At 40.3% G+C, this 26333-nt stretch overlaps 1 protein-coding gene across 1 annotated transcript in view; it reads right to left on the reverse strand.

Moving 5' to 3' along the window:
* Positions 1-26333, reverse strand: part of TAF3 (TATA-box binding protein associated factor 3) — a 177926-nt gene that overhangs the window by 40121 nt on the left and 111472 nt on the right. Inside the window, exon 3 of the mRNA XM_041766319.1 lies at positions 6019-7847. Within this exon, the coding sequence (XP_041622253.1) occupies positions 6019-7847 (1829 nt within the window). The remainder of the gene's footprint in view (positions 1-6018; positions 7848-26333) is intronic.

Below are 26333 nucleotides of genomic sequence, written 5' to 3' on the forward strand. Positions count from 1 at the left end.
GATGAGAAAAAACTGGAAAGGAAAATACTTTGTTCTAAACAGATGGAGGAACGATGGCAACCTTTTGTCAAAAGCACCAACCAGTAGGACTCTTTGGTGTTCTCTAAAGAACAAATTGTTTAAGTTCAATAAAAGATTATTTGAGGGCAAATGCTAAGGGAGTTGGAGCTAGATTAAAGAACCATGACAGTCTCTTCAATAAATGGTGCTGGGAAAATTGGACATCCACATGCAGAAGAATGAAACTGGACCACTCTCTTTCACCATACACAAAGATAAACTCAAAATGGATGAGAGATCTAAATGTGAGACAAGAGTCCATCAAAATCATAGAAGAGAACACAGGCAACACCCTTTTTGAACTCGGCCACAGTAACTTCTTGCAAGATACATCCACAAAGGCAAAAGAAACAAAAGCAAAAATGAACTATTGGGACTTCATCAAGATAAGAAGCTTTTGCACAGCAAAGGATACAGTCAACAAAACTAAAAGACAACCTACAGAATGGGAGAAGATATTTGCAAATGACATATCAGATAAAGGGCTAGTTTCCAAAATCTATAAAGAACTTATTAAACTCAACACCAAAGAAACAAACAATCCAATCATGAAATGGGCAAAAGACATGAAGAGAAATCTCACAGAGGAAGACATGGACATGGCCAACATGCACATGAGAAAATGCTCTGCATCACTTGCCATCAGGGAAATACAAATCAAAACCACAATGAGATACCACCTCACACCAGTGAGAATGAGGAAAATTAACAAGGCAGGAAACAATAAATGTTGGAGAGGATGCGGAGAAAAGGGAACCCTCTTACACTGTTGGTGGGAATGTGAACTGGTGCAGCCACTCTGGAAAACTGTGTGGAGGTTCCTCAAAGAGTTAAAAATAGACCTGCCCTATGACCCAGCAATTGCACTGCTGGGGATTTACCCCAAAGATTCAGATGCAATGAAACGTCGGGACACCTGCACCCCGATGTTTCTATCAGCAATGGCCACAATAGCCAAACTGTGGAAGGAGCCTCGGTGTCCATCGAAAGATGAATGGATAAAGAAGATGTGGTCTATGTATACAATGGAATATTACTCAGCAATTAGAAACGACAAATACCCAGCATTTGCTTCAATGTGGATGGAACTGGAGGGTATTATGCTGAGTGAAATAAGTCAATCGGAGAAGGACAAACAGTGTATGTTCTCATTCATTTGGGGAATACAATTAATAGTGAAAGGGAATACAAAGGAAGGGAAAAGAAATGTTGGGAAATGAACTAGGGGTGGTGGAAGGGGAGGAGGGTGGGTGTTGGAGGGGAATGGGTGATGGGCACTGAGGTGGACACTTGACGGGATGAGCACTGGGTGTTTTTCTGTATGTTGGTAAATTGAACACCAATAAAAATTAATTAAAAAAAAATAAAGAACCATGAACCATTGTAATTGTTCTGATTACTGAAGTCATTAAAGCACAAAAGATCGCCATCGCCCATACTTTGAAATATAGTGGTTGAAGAGTTCTCTAAGGTCTCTCCAGGGACTACAATTTTCTCAACTCAAAATGTTCACCTAATTTCTGAGTGTGAAACTATGGTTAGCCTTCTCATCAGCTCCATCTGAGGTGACTGACTGAGAAGGCTGTTGTGGGTGACAAAGAACACAGACACCACTCATGCAGACCTGGGGCCAAGTCCTGGCTCTTCCACCCATCAGCTACAGCAAGCTACTTGACCTTTCTATGCAGTTTGCTCAACTCAAAATAGCAGTAACAGCACCAAACCCTCCAAGCTTTTGGGAGGATTAATTCATCGAATTCTGGCCAGGTCTGGTGCTCATATGCACTCACTAAGCAGCTTAGTGATGGTATCATATACCAGCAGATGGTATCATTTACCATCTGGATTAGTCCATCCAGTAGCTGATGTTGGCTCAAAATAACATTCATCAATATATAGGATAAAAATTGGGGGAATCCTTTACAGAATTTACGACCTTTCCATTTAGCAAATATCAATTATCTGTGGGTTGATCATCAATATAATTGGCTTGTTTTAAGGAAATACTGAAGAGTCATCTTAAATGACCAGCTGGTCTTCACTTGGAGTCTTCAATGAGAGGGGAAAAGAGAAGGCCTCTATAAGCCAAAATATTCTTGGAGAAGGTATGAAATTCATTTCTAAGCAGAGGTCATATTTTATGATGATGCCATCTCTTCTTGGTATTGACTGGGAAGGAGACAGAGGGAAGGGAGCAGAGGGTCAGAGATGTTTGAAGAGGCTGGTGAATAGCTAATAAGTGGTAGAGCCAGAATTCATATTTAAGTAGGTGTGACTGGCAAAGCCCATGATCTTCGGTGGGCCTATTTATCTGCAGGTTGTGACATCATCATTGTTTGGATGACATTCTACTGTGCCTTCTCAGATCAAGGGCATAAAAACATATTTTCAAATTTGACAGGTGGATTTTGGTTTACATTCTGTATCGGGTTATATGGACAACTGTTCAGTTCCAGTAACAAATGAGATATTTTCTTATTTAATTTTTTCACAGTAATCCTCCTTCTAAAAAACACTTAAAAATACCAAAAGTCAATTTGAACTAAAGTAGTCCTGTAACATTCCTCTAAACTTCAAAAATCCAAGTCATGTGGTACACACACTGACACAAGCACAGAGAATTTTAACTGCTCTGAAATATACCATCAGGTTTATCACTGCCGAAGCTATCATGTTATGCTTGTGACTGCGCAGCATAATTGCTCTTGATGTTTTCCATAAAAAGTTAGTTTGGTTCTATTTTAAAGAGCTAAAAGATCAGACTCCTAACCTTGACTAGTGTATGTTACTGCACTTGAGGAACACAAATTGTGCATGAATCATTACACTGTGGATTATTACCACTACTAGAAAAACAATTTTTTCTCCTGATGATGCACTACTGAGCCAGATGCCTTACATAATTTCAATTAATCCATTTTTAATTTAATGTAGGAAAGCGTAGTGGTTAAGAACATCAATTATATACCATCTGACAGCCTGGGTTGACATGGTGGCTCATGTTCTATCACTTCTGAGGTGTATGATCACGGGCCACCGGCCACCTTATTAATCTCTCCAAGCCTCAATTTCTCATCTTAAGGTGATAACGATTATGGTATCTACCTTACAGAATTGTGGTAAGAAGTTAAACTTACATGTAGTGTTTGCATGATGTTTAGCATGTAGTAATTACTCAATAAATATTAAGAATTAGTGTTTTGCTGCCTTTCATTGAATGTCACCACATCCTTGCTTTAAAGATGGAGCATCTAAGGAGTAAAGAAACTACAAAACATGCCCTGGATCTTAAGTCAGATTTGCTGGATTCCAGAGGCCATGCCTCCTTCAACTTACCATGCAGATCTCCATCTAATTAATGGTACCTTTATTGGTTTTTGTGTTGATAATGTGGATGTGGCTGGTAAAAACTTTATAGGCAGGTTAAATAAATACGGGGAGATGTTTTTCTTTTATTAAAACAATGCCCTTGCTTGCTGATCTGGGTCAACATCTGTAAGTTGCTCCTGTGAGCTGGTCAGGATGGGAAGGAAGAAGGACACTGTGGCCCTCATTTTTGTGACAAAAGACATTTTCTCAGGGCAGCTAAAATGTGCCTTATTTTGATCTGCGGATATGTAAAGGAATTCTTCAATGCTATGTATACTTTCATTTACTTGTATGTCTTGATGCTCGGGGAGGAACATGTGGAGTTGAAAAAGGAGAAGTCAAGGTTTACGTTCAAGTCTCAATTTCTGCACCTTGTCAGTGGCATCTGCATGGGCTGCCCTGGCCTTTATCCTCTCCTACCTCCATCAAGAGCTAAACTTTAAAAGAATGCCAGGGAAGGAGAGATCATTTTTCAACACTGCTTAAGCACAGCTGACCCCCACCCCCACCCCCCCGCCCATCAAATGTAAGTTAGCTAGTCTGGTCCATTGAAGTAGCAAACTCCACGTTACTATATTTTATGGGTTGATTCAAAAATGAAATAATATTACTTGCCTCTATCTTCAGTATGATTCACACTGCCTGGGCATTTACTTACATATGTGCCAGATACAGTACTGAGCACATCTCAGATGTACTCTCATTTATTATAAAAGTAACTTGCCCAGTGTCATACAGCTAAAAATGTCAAGCTGTGAACTCAGGTTTAACTCTAGAGACAAGACTATTTATTATTTTGAAAGCCTTATATGATAGCCAACTTTTATAAATTTTTATCTTTTGTCATTCATCTGAGCCATAACCCATCAAACGTGATACAAGGACTTGTTTTCTTCTGTTAGGTGAAGTCTAGCAAACTTGTAACTGAGCCTTTACCTCCAACCAAGTTAGTCTGAGGGACTTTTCTTTCCCAAAGTCAGGTGGAAAGGCAAGGATTGCTGTTACAAACCTAATCTGATGGGCTTTACTCAAAGTCATAATGGCCGTTGAAACAACTCCATTGACTTTCCAAAGTTAAGATGGTGATGAAAGCAACAGTACCCTGTTTGATCTACTGAGGGCTCAGCTGCCAAGGTGCTAGGTACATGACAGGTAAGTGATAACTGCTGCTGGGCAAGATCTCCAGCAATAAACATTTCGAGACCATGAAGAAAATATCTCTGTGTCAGTGACCTGGCTTTTGCTGGTTTTGTGACCTTGATCTTGGACAAGTCACCCCCTCAGACTTACTTTCTCGTCCACAAATATTGGTAACGATACCTGCTGGACATCAGGCACAGGTATGTTAGAAGGAGAAAATAACGTACGTGCAAGTGCCAGGTGCCACATGAAAATACCAGAATGATAAGATGATTCTGAAAATGGAAACAAGAGTTGGATTTCTGTGTCTTGTTAACTTGCTGATGTTCAGTTTTTAGTATCAGGATTTCCATTCTACTTCTTCATATTTTGGAATAGCCAAGGGGGACAGAAAAAGCATAAAGGTAGGCAGAAAGATGTGAGAGCTGCCATTAGTGCTTGTCAGCTAAACTAACTTTTCTAGGTAAGTATGAAATTTGAAATATTGCAAAAATGCTGGTAATAGATCTGCCGTGTGTTAAATACATCTTAGTTTATTATGTGGAAAAAATTACTATGTATTCTTTCTGGCCAACCTCCAAGAAGACTGCTTTTCGAGAGGCAGGGAAAGGGTTTCTGAGAATTTGTGTGAGACACCGTGAATAGTTAGACTTTTTAAGAAAGTTTAAAAGAAATTTTCAGACCAACCAGTCAACCCACTGTAATCCAAGGAACCATGGACTGAAGAGCAAAACTATAAAAGCAGAGGTCACATCCTGGGTCCAATGGCTTGAGGTCTCAGTTTCTACAGACCTGCAGGATATGCATCAGTCTCCTTGGCTGTACTCTATGAAAGACTGACTTACTTATGTTGTAAAATACCTGGAATTATTCTCTGCCCACCAGCCAGGCTGCCCGATCAGCCTAGATACTCGGAAACATGTCCTAATCTTATAAAAGCAGAAAAGAGGAGGACAAGAGATGCTACAGAAAGTAGTAGACAGTCATAACCCCAAACACTTGCCAACCCAGCTCACCCTCCTTCAGGAGGGACTCTGTCCTCTGAAAACACTGCCCTCTGTCAAATGGACGCTGTCTTTTTTTGGGTACCTGATATTTGGGTACAAAGCAGTGTATGCTACACTTGATAATTATAAAAATATTATTTACAGGTAAAGATGATGGGTTTTTTTTTAACTGCCAGAGATTAGTCTGTTTACGAGAGGGCTTATAGTCTTTGATTAGCTCCCTCTTGGGCTATGAATCTGTAACATTTTCAGCACAGAGGGGCTTGGTTACAAGTTTATGGGTCTTAAGAATTAACATGAAATCTCACAAGCACATGAATCGCCCTCTGGTTCACTGGTGGGCAGTGCACAGCCAGAACACGGACACCACCGCGGCCTTCGTCTACCTGCCTCTCTCAGAGGGACTGTTTCTGGACCGAGCCAGCCAAGGCCGGATGCTTACTTTTTCATGCCTGTGCTTCTCCTTCTCCTTTTCTCTCTTCTCTCTCTCCCTCTTCTCTCTCTCCCTCTCCTTGTCTTTCTTTTCCTTCTCCTTCTCTTTCTCTTTCTTTTTCTTCTTTTCCTTTTTGTCCTTTTTCCTTTCCTTCTCCTTGGGCTTCTCCTTGTCTTCAAACAGTTTGTCAGGGAGCACTGAGGACAAGGCGGGCAGGGTGGCGGGGACCCTGGCGGCGGTGGCGGGGCTGAACAGGGGCAGCGGCGCGTCCTTCGGGGGCAGCACCAGGGGCGTCGGTGCCGCTCGGGGCCTCTCCTCCCGCCCCTTCTCCTTAGCCTTCTCCCGCTCTCTCTTCTCTTTATCCCTTCTGCCTTTGTCTCGGTCTTTCTTCTTATCTTTATGCTTCTCTCTCTCCTTTCTCACCATGCCATCTTTCAACCTCACTTTTGGATCAACATCCTCAAATTCTTTTATTTTAAACTTATAGGGATCTGGCTCTTCGTCTTTAAGAAATTCCCTCCAGGGGTACTTGGTTTCCTTGGTGCTCTCCTTCTCCTTCTCTTTTTCTTTCACTTTGTCTTTCTCTTTACTCTTTTCCTTGCTTTTGTCCCTTTCCCTTTCCTTATCTCTCTGCTTCTCCTTCTTCTTCATTTTGGTCTTCAGTTCCTTTTTCAACTTCTTTTTGACTTCCACGGATGAGGGCAGTTTGGTTTTTTCCTCGTACACCTTGTGCAGAGGTTCGGGGGTGGGAGGAGACACCGAAGGAGAAGAGATGTAGGGAAAGCCGGGAGGCATGGCTGGAGGGGCTCCCATTTTTGCTTTACGCACGACCTCATCAATGGACGCGTCCATTGTCCATGAGTTGTCGGAACTCGAAGTTCCACCCGAAAGAGGCAGAGGAGTAGATCCTGACTTAGTGAAATTGTTGGAGGACGTTGAGGCTTTCGGAGTAGTACATTCTGAACCTGAAATTCTCTTAGGGCTGGTAAAGAGGTCTCCTTCTGATTCCGATCCAGAAGAAAACTCGAAAGGGTCTGGCTCTCGTTCAGCACAAGCCCGTGCAATCACGGCATTGATAGAGTCATCGATCGTCTTATCTGTCACGATGGCCTTCTTCGGCTGATTCTCATTGTTGAGTTTCCCAGCATCTGGAGGGGTCTGTATTTGTTTTACCTGAATGGTCTCTTTATTGAGTTTTTCACTTATCGTAGCTGAAGGAGTCCTATTTGGTGTTTCGGGTCTGACAGGTGCTTGGGGAATATGAGTCATAATCTTGGGACTCTTGGGGCTCTTGGGACTCTTAGAGCGTCCGGGAGATTTCTTCTCTTTGGATATAGTTTTTGGTGACCGAATAGGACTTCCGACCATTGCTGGTGACTGGGTAGTTTTAGGCGATTTAGTCTTCTGTCCTGGGGAACTACTTTTAGTCTTTGTTTTAGGCGTAAATGACTTTGTTTCTAATGGTTTTGTGATTGGCATTTGTGATTTTGCAACTGGAGCCAACATTGGTGGCTCTGGTGATGGTGGTGCTAGGTCTGTATTGTCCTGTATGTGGACTGGAGAGAGCATTGGCGGAATCTTTTGGGTATTTATTGAGCTGAGGGGTTCTCGAGCTTCCAATACTACTACATCCAGCGTGTCCCCTTTAGTGCTTAATAGCCGTGGTCGCTTGATGGCAGGCATTTCTTCAGCTTCGGGACTATCCAACGGTCTCTTACCCAAGAAATTCTCATCATTAATAATTTCCTCCTCTTCCAATTCATCATCCTCCTCCAAGGGAACTTGCATGGCTTCTGCTGACGTACCACCATCAGTGGGCACCTGCTCTTCTTCTTCTTCTGGTAAAGGAAAAGAAAAGAGGTATTAGTGGAATATTTAGAAAACCCTAACAAATAAAAATGATGTTTCAAATATGATTTCTAGGCAAGAAAGGGAATTATTCATAGTGTTTAGAAAGTAGTAAAGTGGTAAATATTCAAGGATCTTCTAAACTTGCACATCATCGTTCTTTGAAGAGTGGTGACTGGATCCAGACTGATTATTTTCTTTTCAAGTGATTTGGCCTACTTTCAAGATCTGGAGTTTGCTAAGTATTTCCTGTTTGCTTCCTTAACTGTATTCCTAACCTGACTAAATATGGTCTTTCTCTTCCTTCTTCTTCTTGTGTACAGGTGTGCATACATGTGCACCCCTGCCCCCCGCCACCACATACATACTTCTAAAGATCAGGAGATGGGTTATTTTATGACTACTATCCTCAGAAATGACAAAAAAAGCACAGTTTTTTTAAGGACTCTTATAACAAATGTTGATTCTTGGGAGTTTAGAAAATGCAAGCATCCAACCTGGATATGATTCATAAGCTGTTGTGTCTTCTGTTTTGTTTGCTTGATGTTGGCCACTTTCAGAGACAGCATGGTGCAATGGCATACATACTGGCTTGGGCATTAGAGAGACAGTGTTTCTGCTAGCATTCTGGCACCACAGAGCAACAGGCCATAGGCAATCTCTTAACTCCTTCAGCTTGTTTCATGACCTTTCAAAAGGGGCTAATGTTACTTGCCCTGCCTACTTGAGTAAGTTGCTTTAAGATCACTTTCTTTCTTTCTACACATATTAACTAAGCATATTACAGTTTAGCACAGGGACACAATGTGGATTGCACATAGAAAGTGGTTTGTACTATAAGACAGATAAAGAGCTACAGCAGTTCAAAGCAGAAACAGATTACTGTGATATTAAAGATCTAAGGAAGATTTTTACTTATTAGGTAAGTGCTTTAGATATTTAGAGACTAGGAATGGTGATGTATAGGGAGAGGGAATAGATGCCAAAGAGATGGAGGTGGAACACAGGGAGCCAGGGATTAATTCATCTGGCAAGCAGGGTGCAAGATGGGGAGTAGTACAAAGTAAGCTTACTAAGGTGGCATCCAGATCTTAGAAGCTTTGAATTCCAGAAAAAAAACCAAAGTGATCTTTGTTCTACTGGTAGTTTGGACCTGGTGAAGATTTTTAGACAAGGAAGAAAAATCACAGGGTATAGGTTAGCAAATTATTCTGGCAAGAACATACATGACGGATGGGAGGTAACCTAATAATGGAGAGGTGACAAGTTAGGGGTCACTGAATTGATGTAGGTAAGTTACAACCGGGTCTGAACTAGAATAGTGGTAACAACAGGAAGCAATAGAGATAGATGACATTTTTGAACACAGAATGAATGGAATCTAATAAATGATTAGGTCTAAGAATGGAGGAAAGAGTCAAGCACCATCTCAAGGCTCTGAGTCCTGGTGAGTGAGCATGCAGTCATTAAGAGAAATAAGCAGAGAAGGAAGATGACTATTAATCAGCTCAAGCCCTAGACACAGAGTTGGGTGAACAGGTAAGGATGACCAGCACAAGACAAATTTGGACATAAGGACTGTTAGCAGGACTTGAGAATGACACTATCACCCGTTCACAACCCTAAGTCAGAAACATCCTTCCAGACTACTTCTTTGTTTCTCCATTTTCACATTGTGAACACAGTTTTCTACTTTCCTATAGCACACTCTCCCCATCGCTATTACTGTTAGTTTGAATCCTTAGCACCTCTCCTCTGTCTTCTAACTAGTCTCTCTGCCTCCAGTTCCTGTCTTTCACATTGCCTACGCTGATCTTCTGAAACCACAAATCCAAGCCTATCACATTCCCTGTCCTAAGAACGTTTCATAGGTCCCTACAGCACTACTTTGCCAGAGGAGTTCCCTGAAGCCTGAGGGTTCTGTGGAGCCCCTTCAGAGCACCACACAGTACAGACTGGGTCCCCTAGTCTCTATCAAATGGAATGGTTACCCCTAAGATGATCTATTTCACATACTGAGCTTCTACAAAGGCTTTTGGTTTTTTGTTTCAGCAGGTTGAAAAGCAGTATTCTAAAATGTAAAATGAACCCAATTTCCCCAGCACTACCTATATGGTGCTCCATCATCTGATTCCATAATTAACCTCACCTTGCACTGCGTCCCAAACACTCTGCCATTCCAGCCACGCGGACTGACAGTTTCTCTAGGCCTTCCTTCAGTGCCTCTGCACATGCAGCTCCCTCTGCCTGGAAGGCTCTGCTCCCCACACTTTGGTGACTATCTCTTCTTAGCATCCAATCAGGTGTTCCCGCTCCCGTGACACTTTTTCTGAGCAACTAGAAATGATCACCCTCCCGCTTTGGATTCTGCTGTGCTCTGGTTATATAAGCAACAAGCAAGTCTAGGACATTTACCATCTGGTCTTTTACAGAGGAGTTTTCAGATTCCTGTTCTGGATCTACACAACTCAGAAAAATTGAATAGCCCTTTCCAGCCCTATCTTTATTAGAATGACAAGATGGACCTCAAATCTGCTCAAACTGCTAATAGGCAAACATGAAAAAATGAGAAGGAAGACAGCGTTACGATATTCTCCAAGTGAACGAATAAAACATTTTAGAGTACTTATTACTGTAATATTTCTAAATTCCAAAGACCCTCCTTCTACCTCACAGAAGTTCATAAATCCCAATGATGCCAAAGCAGGAAGAGGAAGGTTTGGCTTAGGCAGGGCCCTTTAGAATATGTTAAAGTATATCTTATTCTTCTAATTCTAGATCTAGATCAGTTCTAGGAGGTGAGTCCCCCAGACAGGGCCTTTGAGGGAAGCCCTCGGACCAACACAAAGAGAGTCAGTTACAGGTTCTCCAGATGAAAGGTCTGGTTTGTTTTTGCTTTTTTAGTTAGAACAATTAGTTAGAGTTCACTATTCAAACTACTAAATAATAATGCTGGTCAATAACAGAGCTATACATTATAAAGTTAACTCTGCAATCCCTTTTTTTTTTTTTTTTTAAAGATTTTATTTATTCACGAGAGCCAGAGAGAGAGAGAGAGGCAGAGGGAGAAGCAGGCTCCATGCAGTGAGCCCGACATGGGACTCAATCCCAGGTCTCCAGGATCTGGCCCTGGGCCGAAGGGGGCGCCAAACCCCTGAGCCACCCGGGCTGCCCTCTGCAATCCTTTTTGAGAAGATTAGAAACAACAACAATAACCCAACCCTCTTCACTATAATCTCTCAAAAACCACATAACAGCGTAAGTCCAGAGTTAGCATCTGCAGGTCAAGTGGATATCACCTCCTCTATCTGGCCTAATAACTATCCTCCAATGAAAGCAGTCCAGAGATGCTAGGGACACTGTTTAAGGATAATAGATATTTTAGTAAGGGAAGCTACTTCTGGACAAGTGTTAATGTTGATGCTGCTAAAGGTATACTAAGGAATTCTTAACAAAGCTGATATTTTCTATTCTACTTGTGTTAAAGTTTGGCTAACGTTAATAGGGATAAGACTTTTGATCTGATTATCCTTTGTGTGTGAGAACTTGTTTGAAACTGTGGTATCTGTTGTAATTGATCATTACTACTATCATTCTTCAAAGAATACTATAAACTATAACTCCCACGCTTTTAGGGAAAAAAATATGACAATAAGAAAAGAGACACATTAAGAACCACACTTAAAGCAGTATAGGAGGGATCCCTGGGTGGCGCAGCGGTTTGGCGCCTGCCTTTGGCCCGGGGCACGATCCTGGAGACCCGGGATCGAATCCTACATCAGGCTCCCGGTGCATGGAGCCTGCTTCTTCCTCCGCCTGTGTCTCTGCCTCTCTCTCTCTCTCTCTCTGTGACTATCATAAATAAATTAAAAAAAAATAAAAAAAAATAAAGCAGTATAGGAACCTTTATTTAAAAAAAAAAAAGTCAAGTCTCTGGTAAAGGCTCATGCCCACTATCTACAACCCTGTTCTTCGTATAAATTCACTACAATTTATATACATATATATATATGCATATACATATGCTATACTTCAATCTACAATTATAAATGATATAAATGCTATAGTTCAATCTAAGGAAACCCTGTCATATTAATAAATAAGGAACTTTTCATTCTGCCAGAGTTTTTCACATATATGTGGGATGCTTTCTTGTTTGTCAAAAAAAGGAAATGAGGAGAAATAATGTGAATGACTCAGTGCAAATTTATTACCATGGTGAGAAATACAATTTGAAAGATACTTAACTGGCTAGCAAATTCTGTATCTTATCATAGATGTGGAAAAAGAATGAGATAGAGATGATCTCTTAGGTGTCTTCTCATTTAGACAATCCATGATTCCAGGTCAATATTTGATCGTAAAATTACATTTTAACCTTTTAATTTGAAATAATTTCAAACTTACAGAAAAGTTGTAAGAACACTACGAAGTCATGAATACCCTTCACCCAGTTTCACCCAATTAACATTTTCCTTCAGTGTGTGACTGCGAACAACTACCAAGTTCCCTTCTACTTGCATATCAGAAATAGGACGGGTCTGTGGTAATGTCCATCTTTTTAAAACTTTCACAGATGTTGATGTAGGTCGGGGAGTCCCTACAAACTCCACTCCAATTTTCCCTCATTAATGACACAAATAAATAATCCATACTCGCTACATTTCCCAGATGAGTAATGAAAAAAACATGCTTCTTTACCAAACTTCTCAAACAAAAGACAAAACAAGACAATGAGGCCTGAACACACCAAAAGGCTTTTTAATGGGTTAATTCTAAGCTACTATAAATATTGACTTAGAACGAAATATCTTTTTAAGTAGAATAATAAATGCCTTTAAAGAAACACTATAATCTAAAAAGCTCATGGACATTGGGGGGGGGGAAGGAAATTGTTTTCATATGGCACTGAAAGCTTTTTATCTCATTAACTACACAGATGCATGCAACTTTAAAATTTAGTGGCATGATCTCAAAATAGTCAGAAACTATACTTGCATTTCTAAACTTTACATATACGGACAATAAAATGCTATCTGCATGTATTTCACCAAAAGTTAAATGTATTTAAAATCAGATTTCTTGTGATTTTTCTTAGAAATATACATGCAAAAATTTCTAGCAATTACGACAGAAACTTAACCTATTCTCTTATTAGTTTACGCATCCTGCTGTTTTTATAATAGATTCCTCTTTTATTAACAAATATGAAAGGATTCATTTAGAATGCATATTTTTTCAAAAAACCCCTTGCTGTCTATCTGGATATTGTGGCTATTTATTGTCGCCAGTTCTTTGAAGGGACTCACTCTTGCTATTATTCATTCACTCACTCATCTACTGGATGTCTTCTGAAGACCCCTGTGGCAAGTACTCTGTTCAATCCTATATGAAGTCAAAAAGGACATGATTTCTCATCCTTAAGAATCAACCACATTTTGTGTCCATCAGCTCAAGCGCCATGGCAGGGATTGGTACAAGGTACACACAGCCACAGCCAGGGATATGAGGACATGGCCAGGGGCAGGGTGGGGGGGGGGTGTTAAGACCAAAACCACGTGTACCATCTGTTACCAGGTGCCATGAGTCTACCTCACACAGCTTGCTGAGTCTCCTACATTTAAGTTTTCTCTTCTGCAAAACCTCAGTAATAACATCTGACCACCTACTTCTAAGAGTTGAGGATCTTTTTATTGGGGCCATCTCTACATGCAGTCGATGGTACATGTGGGATATCTACAGGACAGGACAGAGCTATTTCTGCCTCTACACATTTTTCATGGACTACATGCAATAGTGCTTGGCATTCTGACCACTTCATTTATGCCTCGGATAAAGGCAGTGTCTTTCAAAATGTTGCCACCAAAATATTTTTAAGGCTGTAAAGCTAACAAATGAACAACTCTCTTCTACTTTTTGAGGTAAGGAGACTGAGAAAATGGGACATAACTGAAGTAACCTGATGGAACACTGGGGACGAAGAAGGTTTAGAACACAAGGTACTGCCAGGGGGTAAGGTTCGGGTAGGAGCCTGTTGTGAGCAGGGTCTGGGGTCACTGGAAAATGGTGGGCAGACATTGGATGCCTGGGAAAGGCAAGAAGAGCAGTGATACAAAAACAATCCATAGTAACATTTTATTTGTGGTTCCAAATGAGGCTAAACAATTTTTCTAAAATCCCATCCACATCCCTAAATAAAATATTTTTCAAATTGTGTTGTCTATAATGTAACAGAAATTAGGCCGTTAAAACACAACTCAGTGTGTGTAAATGGGTAGGTATTTTTTAAATAAACCTATTGACAAAAAAAAAAAAAAAAAAACCCAGAAAATACTAGCAAAGACAAGACAATTAGGCAGTGACAATTCATATGGTACGATCAATCAATAACACAATAAATTAACAGCAGAGTGAAGATGATGTGTTATAAATACTTATACACACACTGACCTGTAAAAAAGCACTATTTCTCTAACATTCTGCACAATAAAAAACTAAAATGCTATATAAGCAAGCCAACCTGAAATGACACCTAGTATTATAAATGGCCTAATCTATATGTTAATGCTGTTGTATCACATAACTGCAGCAAGACTAAGATAACAATATGACTTTGGGGTTTCTATGGCTACATCCTGGGCTAACGGGCCTGAAGGGGCTGGCTGCTGACACCACACAAGCATTCTGAGTGCTTCTTTTTGGTTATTTATGATATGATTTATGATAACGACAACATCTCCTATTTTCTCTCCTCCTCAGGTACAATAAATTGCTATCGTTAATCACCCTTCTTGGTTCAACTATGATTACAATAGCATAACAGAGCCTAGCTATGGTAATATTGTGGATTTTTTTTTAAAAGAAATAAATACAAGATCTCTCCAGACAACGTCAATATCTCTAATATTTTAATCAACTTCCTTTAAGTCCTCTGAAATAAATTCTATTATAACTGAGATTCCATACCGAGGATGTAGGCCCTTCATGCAGATCAAGCACCACAAATTTGCAAATCACTGCTGCCCTGATTTTCTTGAACTCACTATACTAGTAAGCCTATGCACACTATGTTATAATAGTGACAAGTTTCTTTTCCAAGACAAGGTGTGGCAGTTTTTTCGTTCCTACATTGATGAAACTAATCTAACTGCTGTTTTTTTCTACCCAGGACCAAACAAATTAGGCAAATTAACCATTCATCTATCAGAAGGCAAACAGAGACAGAATAAAAACTTTGCAATCGTTCAGACACGTGTGACCTGCCTTTGCTAGTTACTGGCTATGGAGTTGCTTCATCTTTCTGAACTTCAATTTCCTTTTGTGCCAATTAGGGTTGACACAAAGTACTACCTCTTTGGCTTGTAAGTAACAATAAAAGTATGTGAAGAATCCAGCAGTGTGTAATAAATGAGTTACAGTATAAAAACAGAAGATAAATTCTTCCCCTCTCTACATCGATCCCTTTTTGATGGGCTCCTCATTAAGAGGGGGAGCATATGTGCTTTGGCCAGTGGGTGAGAGCTGGCAAATGAGACATAAACAGAGGTTTGAAAACCACTCATGTACCGGGGCTTGTCCTTGTACTGCTCCTGGGAAACCTGCAACCACCCCCATAAGAACAAGCCGAGGTTAGCTTGCTGGAAGGTACATGCGTGGCTTAGAGCCCCAGCCAAATCCTCAGACATGTGAGTGAGGCCATCAATGACCAGCTGATGGCAAATGGACAACTAAGCCCAGCCACATCCAGCAAAAGAACTGCATAGCTGAGCCAAACCACAGACTTAGGAGCTAATGAACAGTTGCAATTTTAAGCCATTCAATTTTGGGGTGGCTTGCTACACAGCAACACGTTAATCATGTATTCACATACACATGTACAATGGATTCATGTCATCTGCGGTGCTTATGTTCTACAAAGGTGCTGTGAACACTAAATTAGCAAAAACTGAAATGTCGCTCCCAGGGGAAATATAAGGTTAGGTTCCTGTGAGGCTCTTGTCACTATGAATTTGTCAGCAGATCAATACATAACCTTGTTTTATGTCATTTAATATATACTGTTGGTTCATTAACACTGAACTTGTTTTTCTTTTTTACAGCCAGAAGCACTGTAATTCACACCTGAATGAAGCTGATGTAACACACGTATTATTTCCATAAGGCATATCCTAGCCTTCTGACACTTGGGAACACTGCCCACACTTCAGCATCAGGCCTGGAGGCCATTTAAAACAGCATAATCACTAAAGGGGCACCTTGGTGGCACAGTCAGTTGAGTGTCTGCCTTCAGCTCAAGTCTTGATCCTGGGAGTCCCCCACTGGGCTCCCTGCTCAGCGGGGAGTCTGCTTCTTCCTCTCCCCACTCGTGCTTTCTCTCTCTAAGAAATAAAAAAAACCAAAAAAACCCAAAAACCCAGCATAACCAAAAAAAAAAAAAAAAAAGCAAAAAATTTGAGAAACACGGTACAAACAGACCATGGAAATGACATTGTTTACAGCATGAGAGCTAAAGCAACAAGGCAGAGTGTCACCTTGTGTGGACTCAGCTAGAAACTACATGCCAAGCAGCTTGGATTTTTTGCCATACTTTGCGTGCCTGTGAGTGGCTGTGAAAGCATCAAGTGTGCTCAATGTTGGGCCACATGGTCACTTTAGTGAGCGCGCAGAATGGCAGATACAGAATCCATGCATAACGAGAATCAGCTTTATATAATTATATGGCTATAAATTCATCAGCATTGAATACTTCTATGGACTATGGATTTATTTATTTATTTTTAAAGATTTTATTTATTTATTCATAAGAGACAGAGAGAGAGAAAGAGAAAGAGAGAGAGAGAGAGAGGTGCAGAGACACAGGCAGAGGGAGAAGCAGGCTCCATTCAGGAAGCCTGATGCGGGACTGGATCCTGGGTCTCCAAGATCACGTCCTGAGCTGAAGGCGGCGCTAAACCGCCGAGCCACCAGGGCTGCCCTGGACTATGGATTTAAATAAAAGATTTTATTGGAAGGTAATTCCAGTCCTCAGAAGGCATTTAGTGAAAAGATTAAATAAGCCTTAAGAATTGCAACATCGTGACCATATCTGACAAGGCATTTATTTTTCCAAACCCAAACTGGGACATATTTTGGTTTAAAGAGGTCAAAGTACTAGCTATGCACAAACTTTTCTGCTCACGTCACACTACCATTGTTGGGATTTCTGGAATCTACCAAGCTCTTTCCCTTTTCGGCGTCTTTATAGCCACATGTTCTATTCTTCTCTGCTAGAAACACTCTCCCCTTTGTTATTTCCACACTTGTTTCTCTTTCTCACCCTTTATATTTTAAGCTTATGTACTGGCTTCTCAAAGGAGTATTCTTTGGTCATTCCCTATCTCCAAAATAAGGAGTCATACACAACTTGTGACTGATTATTAGCGCAGTTCTTATCTGTTTTCCCAACTAAACTCCACCAGGACAGGAACCACATTTGCCTGTAGCTGTTAAGCAATCATCCCAGGCTGACAAATGTTTTTTTTCAGAAATTATTTGAAAAATAATACAACATTTTTACCATGTTTTATGGATTCTAAGTTGTTAAAAGATAAAAAAGTGTATAGCTCTGAAGATGCAAAGTATCTTGTCTCTGATGGACAAGTAATCATAGTGATGCAGGTCATCACCAACCTATGGGTGAACTTGTCATTCTTGGTAAAATGACAGGATGCTGCAACTCCTAGATGTTTCAGACAATGAACTATTTAAAAATTTGAAAAAGAAATATTTGTTCTATGCAGTTAAAAAGTAATGTTTTATATGATAAGAAAGAATTGTTTCTTAGTCCAATTGGAAGCTGTGGTTTTTTTTTATTAGTGGTACATTAAGAATGGTGCTTCTTAGTGTGGATGATGTCTTAGGATCAAACATGACAGTCGTTCCAAATGATAATTGAATGCTTGCTATATTCCATCTCTAGAACACAGAGAAACAACAGTAAACTGGAGAAACCTAAAGCCCAAGGACCCAAGAAGGGAGGACGTTCAAACTGTGACTCAGTGAGAAAAGCTCAGATAAAACAGCGGCTTGGCTGTTGCCCTATGACCTTCATTTTCTTCATTTTTCTCTCCCTCCCTGTACTCACTCACGTAAGACAGCCCTTCGTCACTTAGATCTTGGATACAGTCCTTTGTACTAGACCGACTGGGCACATGACCTCTGTGTTTAGAAGCATGCTCTTTATTTCCAGTCCATACTTTATTTATTATTAAGGCAGTGTTTCATTATAGTGGAAATGGCAATGAACTAGATAGAAGTCAACCCTGGTTTATGGAACCAGCCCTTTCCTATCCTTTGTGTTGATGGGCACAAGATTTTTCAACTGTATGCACACAAAAATACTGTTGGCCTTACTTGCTTCACAGGATTATCATGCACGGACAGCAAAACTCAGTGGGAAATCCTGCTGAAAACTGTCCCAGTGGCCATGGATGTCAGGGATGGCAGATCCTTTGCTGCCACCTCCCCATTCCCCCGCCCCAACCAGGAGCCAGCCCCAGCCAGGAGCCACTCCTGCACTTGCTCTTACTCCTCTTCCCCCAACTATACAGGTACAATCCCAGATATTTCGACAAAATCCTGAAAAAAGGTAGGCTTGTGATAATTACACAATGACTGTTAAAAAGCAAGATTAGGAAGAAGACTAAATTCGGGATGACTCCAGTTTGAAATGGTAAGAGAAATGATCAGTTTAGTAACAAGTGATAAATTTGATGGTGAAAGAAAATTACTATTTAAGCTTCTGATGTTTACTGTCTCATCCCATCAATGCCAAAGATCCGTATATTTAGGAGACAGCCTATAACATCTGCTGCTGGTCTCTCAAATCTGGTGATTCAGAACCAGCAAAAAACACCCCAAGAAGCCATTCATTATTACAAGCCACAAAAATAAGCAAATCACAATGGTATAAAAATTACTAGAAAAATGTATTAAATTATAATCAGCTCTCTCCTGGCATGGATGAAAGGTAGGGAAGGGGAGCCAAGAGGTTGTTAATCAACTTGTGAGTAACAGAAAGTTACCATCTACCTCAACTACAGATTAAAAGTTCTCAAAAATCTGAATCAAAGGTACTGTATTTAACACTAAAACTACTTGGAACTTCATGTCATCTTTGATAAAAGGTATGTCAGGAAGTCACAATGTCTCAGGGATGAACATCTTGATACTGTACTTGTGTGACTTTGCAAATAAATAGTTTTGACTGCAAAAAGCTAGCTGTGACCACACTCACCATTAAGGCCACAGGATGGGTGAGGCTCTCCAACTCTAAATGCAGAACTGCATCATCTCCCTGCTCAAAGACCTCCAATCACTTGGCATCACAATTAGATTAAAATCCTAATCCTTACTGTGGCCTATAATATCCTGTCATGACCTGTCCCACCCTGACCTTCTCTTCTCCAACCACACTTGCTTCTTTGGCACTGGCCACACTGGTTCCCAGGGCTCTCCCGATGGCCCAGAATGTTCTTCCTCCAGGTATTCTCATGGCTGCTTCTCTCATTTTATCCAGGTCCCCAGTATCACATCCTCACAGGTCTTCTCTGATCACCTTCCCTCTATGACCTACTTGCCTCCCAAGCACTTTCATGCCCTGCTTTATGTCTACTGCAGTCACTCCCGCTTACATTATTTATTTGCTCACTAGTTCTGTCTCATCCGCTAAAATGTAAGCCTTCTGAGAGCAGGGGCTATGTCTTCTAGCCTGTATTCCCAGTGTCTAAGATAGTAGCTAACCCAGAGGAGGCCCTTAATACGTGTTGAGCAAAAGCTCATGACCATGCGGTATTTCTCACTGGTGTGGTTGACACTGGGGGCTAAGGAAGGTCACCTAAGGCAATACATAGTGTGTGAAGAGCAGAGAACCAGGGGCAGACATCCTGGGACTAGTGGCAGGAGAGGCTCATGAAAAGGGAGTAAGATGAAGATGGGATGGCAAATAAGTTGGAAGAAAACCAGAGGGAAAATGTGAGTACAAGAAAAGGTTTCAACAAGAAAGGAATATTTGATTGCACCAAAGATCACAAAAGTATCAAGCACACCACTCGCCTCCCTATAAAAGTTATTACACTCCACGCTAAATGCTATGAAATAAGCAGGATAAAATAATAGAGGATAGCAACTAAGGAGGCAGTAGTGAGAAAGAGTGCCATCTCCTTAGTAGAATGAAGACACTATCTTAGTATCAGTGAAACACAGATCTGAATAATCAGAACAGCTAGTCAGGAAAAGTATTCTTGGCACAGGGAATAGCACGGAGAACAGCCACATGTATAACGAGGTTGTGTGCCTGAGGCATTGAAGGGAAGTCAACATGGCCAGAATAGTGTAAAAGTACAATCAATGAATGTGATTGGCTAGACACATAGATAGGGATTCATGGGTCATGGTGAATAGTTTGTTCTAAAAGTTTGAGCTGTTGTTTTTTTTTTTTTTCTTTTAAAGATGTATTGATTTATTTTAGCAGGGGGGGGGGCAAAGAGAGGGGGGAAAGGGAATATTAAGTGGATTCTATGCTGAGCATGGAGCCCGACTTGGGGCTCGATCTCACCACCCTGAGATCACGACCTGAGCTGAAATCAAGAGTTGGATGCTCAACTGACTGAGCCACTCAGGCACCCTCAATCTGTTGTAAAAAGGTTACTTCAGCAGCTGTGAAAAGAATGTGAAGTAGGTCACTGGTGACCTGAGTGAACAGTTTCAGTCTGGTGGTGGAGGCAAAAGCCAGAGGGCAAGTTGTAAATCACACAATAAAGCACTCTCATCCATTCATTCACCCAACAAATACTTATGACAATCTGTACAACAGGCAATACAGATGTAAGTAAACAAAAGGCAAGGTTTCTCCCCTCATGGACTTTACCTGCTAGTGGGGCAGATAGGCAACAAATAAACACAAAAGAAATTCATGGTGATTAAGTGCTAAGAACACAATAAAACAGGATCATGTGTTGGGGTGGGGAGGTTACTTTAGAAAGAACTGTCACTGAGGAAAAGACATTTCAGTTGAGACCAGATTTCTCAGAAAACTGTGGCCATGGGATGATCTTTTGCAGAAGCAGTTTCAGGGAGGATAGAAAAAGGCAAGGCCCTGCTCTTGGAACAGACTTCATGTTCAGCAAATGGAAGATAGGCAGTATGGCTGGAGGTGAAGCCCGTGGAGAGTCTGGCGTGCGGGAATCAGAGCATGCCCTGTCTTCTGTGCCTAAGGATCCAGAGTGTGTCTGAGCACAGTGGGAAACCGCTGGCCAGTTGTAAGCAAGGAAGCTTGATTAAGACAAAGGAAAAGATTGAGAAAGGCAGGCAGAGGCAGCTGAGGAAAGGTTTAAAAATGTTCTTTGTGCAGATCAACAAGATAAACTATTAGATAAGACATAACAAAAGAACCAGAAGATAACATATCCCACAAATGGGAGGGATAAGAATGAACAGTAATAATGAAGCTTAAAATAACTGATCTGACTGAAAACTGCCATACCCAGTAGGAAATCGATTATTATATGCTTTATATCATATACATAGAAAAAAAAAAGCAAAACAAAACCCCACTAAGCATGCATGATCAGCATTGCTACCCAACATTTCCACCGTAAAGCAAATAGACATATATGCTGGAGGCCAATGCACTTAAGGAAGGTTGTTTATCTTTCGGATAATATCTTACTCTATTTTGACACTCTACTACCATAAAAATGAAAATGAAGTAAAAACTTACAACTACATTTAAGAGGTTTGATGCTACATCTTTATGTTGCAGACATTCCTAGGTACAGGGTAATGTGCACTGTTAACCAACTAATGAAAGGCTGTCCTGGCGCTCTAAATGACCTTGACAAAATTCTAGAAAAAAGATCTCAAGACCTGGGGCTCTCAAGCTATTTTAGAATTAGTTCGGAATAATTGTCCCACAATATGAGTTTTTTGATTAATTGCTTAAGATAAGGCCTCCTTTTCCTTGCTGGCCTCCAGTGGTTCCCTCTAGTTCCCATAATCACTATTGTCTCATTCTTCTAAACCCTGGAAGGCTAAGGTAAAAATCAGAGATACACCAATTCCATTACTTGAGGATTAGCTAAGAGATAACCCTTTGTATTCCATTACTGACCATTATTTAGGTAATTATTCAATAAGTATCGTACGTTTGAAAGATGCACTAATTGTTTTCTGAGGCTCACTCCTCCTCTGTATCAGACAAGTTACAAATGCTATGTTCTTTAACACTGTAAATCTACATTTGGGTCACGTGAGAAAAATGACTAGTAACTTTTACTGCATTTCATTTTTCTTTGATTTCTTTTCCTACACAAAAAATAAAAGCTGAAACAAGAATAATTAGTCTGTTGAAGGTCTTACTGACTAACTAGAAAATTAGGGCTCTATTTTTGACCAGATTTATGTCTTGCAAGAGTCAAATTTTTGCATAATTTAGACAGAAAATTGGCAGGGGATGGCTGTTCCATCTAATTTCAGCAGAATTAGTATTCAGCCACCTGAATTTTTGGCAGTAGTCCAGTATGTTTATCCAAAGCAATAAGTTGATAGAAAATAAAAAGCAAATTGACAATCCTGCCTAAATAAGTTACATTCTCTCCCTCTCTCTCACATGCGTGTGCACACACACACACCCTTTTTTAAAATGAGCAAATAGTTTTAAAAGTATATTTCATAAATAGTTATGGTTTTGTATTCTTTTCTTAATATCAATTGCAGATAGAATAAGAAAATCCATCCTATTTTCAAAATACAAAGAACCCTATAACAGTAAACTGACTCAAACATGGTCTACAAAAGGGTAGAATTGTTTTTAATTACTTATCCTCCAAATAAAGCAAGTCAGATACATCACTTCTTGACTATCTCTGTTAATAGATGAACATGATAGGGCAATGATTCTAAGTTCATTAGTAACTGCTGTGGAATGCATGCTAATAGAATGCTGACAGCCCTGTAACTAATTCTTGCTTGCCTTTAGTTCCTCCTAGAACTTCAGTTTGGCACAGAAGAAAAAAAGCTAAGAGGCACACACATTTAATGTTTACTGGGCACCTACCATCTGTAGCCTTCAACTCAAAAGAAAACTGAGAAGTATTCTTCAAGGCCATATTAACTTTGTGTCTGGCAGTGTCCAAGTTTGGTGGCACTGAGACACTCCTGGCAGCTAGGATGGAATTGGCAATGAAAGCGAAGAATAGCATGTAGCTTGGAAGCCATGCAGACAAGGTCCGCCAAAGAGAGGCTTCCATTCGGTAAGCATTTGTGCTGGGTACCAGGTGCTAAGAACTCAAATAAGTTGAAGACCTTCCACTCATCCACATGAAATCTGCAAACTGAGAAACAAATATTTAAAATGAGATAGTTTGCAATAAGAAAAGTAAACACAGTACTAAGGAATCTCAGAAATAATAATAGCACCATCCAATAGAAATATAATGCAAACCACATAATGTAATTAAAAATTGTTCAGTAGCTACATTAAAATATTGAAAAGAACAGGTAAAACCAATTTTTATTTTAACTTGATATATCAAAATTATTATTTCAACTGTAATCAATATGAAAAGAATTATTAATGAGATAGTTTAGCTTCTTTTTGTACTAAGCTTTCTTTCTTTTTAAAAAAAGATTTATTTATTTACTTATTCATGATAGACATAGAGAAAGAGAGAGAGAGAGGCAGAGACACAGGAGTAGGGAGAAGCAGGCTCCACGCCGGGAGCCCGATACGGGACTCGATCCCGGGACTCCAGGATCGCACCCTGGGCCAAAGGCAGGCGCTAAACCGCTGAGCCACCCAGGGATCCCCTAAGCTTTCAACATAATGTGTATTCTATACTTACAGGACCCACTGATTCAGATGCTATATTTTCACTGGAAATACTTGATCTGGTGAGATTATATAAAATTTACTGTTGAAAAAGTAGTTGCACATACCTGAGTTGTTCCAAACATACCTAGAAATTTTGTAATAGTGAATAAATTATCAGTTTCTAAATTTAAATTATGTAAAACTAAATAAGTACTAAATATATAATAAAATAAAATAAAAACTAAATACAACTAAAAACTCAGTCTTCAGTCAGGTGAGCCACATTTCCAGTGCTCTATGGCTAGTGGCCATCATGCTGGATGTGCACGTCTAGAACTCCAACAGGACAAGTTGAGTTGGAGCTTAGAAGTTTTTAAGGTCTGGATTAAGAGGTAACTGAGAAGCAGAAAGAAAAAGACTATGTGGTTGACTATGTGCAATTAAAATAAAACTAGAGAAGCAGTATCAGAAATAGCTGCAGAATAATCACAGTTTATAAAGAAGGGGGGGGAACCAAAAAGGAGCAAACACTCACTAATGGCCTATAGTGGACTGTGTCCTAACAAGGAGATGCTGGGGTCTGAGTTACATAGAAACCTGGTACTCTAGAACTGGAATCTGTGGTTCCCTTGGATAGCAGCGTGTTCAGTTTCAAATAAGAGCAGATTTTAAACCCCCTATACTCATGTAACCACTGGTCAAATTAGCTAACTTTGCTCCATTCCTCTGGTTGCTAAAATACAACATAAGGCAGTAGTTAAGCACTTGGGGTTGGGAGCCTGATAGCTTGACTTCACAACCTGTCTTTACTGCTTGCTACCTGTGTAAACCTGGGGAGGTCTGTCTCCAACCCTCGTCTGTAAAATAGAATAATCTGGTAATATCTATGTCAAAGGGTTTGTGTAATGATATAGCTAGTTAATGTCACAAAGGCCTTGGTGTGGCACCTTCTACATACAAAGTGGCCAATAGAAGGTAGTTGTTACAATTAGTCCAACAGCCCAGATCTTTGCCATCTTTTGCCTGGATTATTAAAATGAAAACTAGCTGGACTTTTGGTTTCCAATTTCTTGCTACCTCCAGTCCAACATCTACTTTGCCATCAGAATTACCTTTTGAAATCAAGGATGTTAATCATGCCTATTCTTTAGCTAAAAAATCTTCAAAGACTTTCAGACTTCTGCATCGACTGTATAACTCTTCCTACATTTCTAATATAGAAGAAAATTTCAATACTCTTATTGTAGAAGACTTTTTTTTTTTTTTTTTAAAGACGACAGTAGGGATGCCTGGGTAGTTCAGTGGTTGAGTGTCTGCTTTGGCTCAGGTCGTGAACCTGGGGTCCTGGGATCGAGTCCTGCATCAGGCTCCCCATGGGGAGCCTGCCTTTCTATGTCTCTCATGAATAAATAAATTCTTAAAAAAAAAGAAAAAGAAAAAAGACACTTATCATACATCTTAAGAATTCAGAAAAACCCTGACTCAACCCTCACTCCTTGGAGAATGATCCCTTTCGTCTTCTTCCCATAGAGCACAAAAATGAAAAAGAGTCCTAGAATCAGACTGATCCAGGTTAGAAGTGTGATTCTGACAAGTATTAGCTCTGGACTTTACACAAAACAGTTAACCTGAGTTGCATGTTCTCCTCTAACATGTACTTTGCAGGGTTGTTGTGAAAACCCTAACATTGTACCTAACAAATGGAGGGCACCTGATGATCAGTTTCTTTCCTTTTCGTTTCCGGGCAATAATTCCCTCCTCTGTGAGTAAGAGACATTTGTTTCTATCATTGTTTCTCTTCTTAGCCTGTGAGTCAGAAAACCTGACTTACTCACTCTGGAGTCCTAATAAATATTACAGTGCCTGAGACATCATAGGCACTAGGTTTAACAAGTCTTTGTTGAATTAAAATGAATCATACTTTTCCAGAATGTGCAACATCCAGTCATGTTTATTCTAGATTAACATGAAACTTACATGGTCTTCGCTGAGACTACACTAGAAAACAGACTGGGGATGGAGTGGGCGTGGTCAGAAATATGCTCTGTAGTTGGGGATATCAACTTAGGAGTACAATATTTGCTATTAACAACTCATTCACTATTAGATAAACAAAGTGTGGCATGTTCATACAATGGAATATTATTTGGCAACAGTAAGGAATGAAGTTCAGATACATCCCACAACACGGATGGACCTTGAAAACACTACGATAAGTGAAAGAAGCCAGCGAGATCACATATTACAGTATTCTATTTATATGAAATGTCCAGAGCAGGCAAATCTATAGTGGTAGAAAGTAGATTAGCAGCTGGCTAGGACTGGCAGGAGTTGGGGGAGATGGGGAATGACTGGTAATGGGTATGGGGTTTATCTGTGGGGAGGATGAAAATGGTCTAAAACTGACCCTGGTGATGGTGATACGACTCTATGAATATACTGAAAACCAGTGAGCGGTGTATGCTTACTGCTGGTGAACTGTACAGTATGTGAGTTGTATCTCAATGAAGTTGTATTCCAGCAATCATTCAATGACGATGTGGATGTCTACTGGGTTGGAGGCAATTCTCTTGGCACACTGGGGGTACAGTAGTGATCAAAACAGAGAGCTCCTAACTCCATTGGG

Source organism: Vulpes lagopus, chromosome 8 (genome assembly GCF_018345385.1).
Source record: "Vulpes lagopus strain Blue_001 chromosome 8, ASM1834538v1, whole genome shotgun sequence".
NCBI lineage: Eukaryota > Metazoa > Chordata > Mammalia > Carnivora > Canidae > Vulpes > Vulpes lagopus.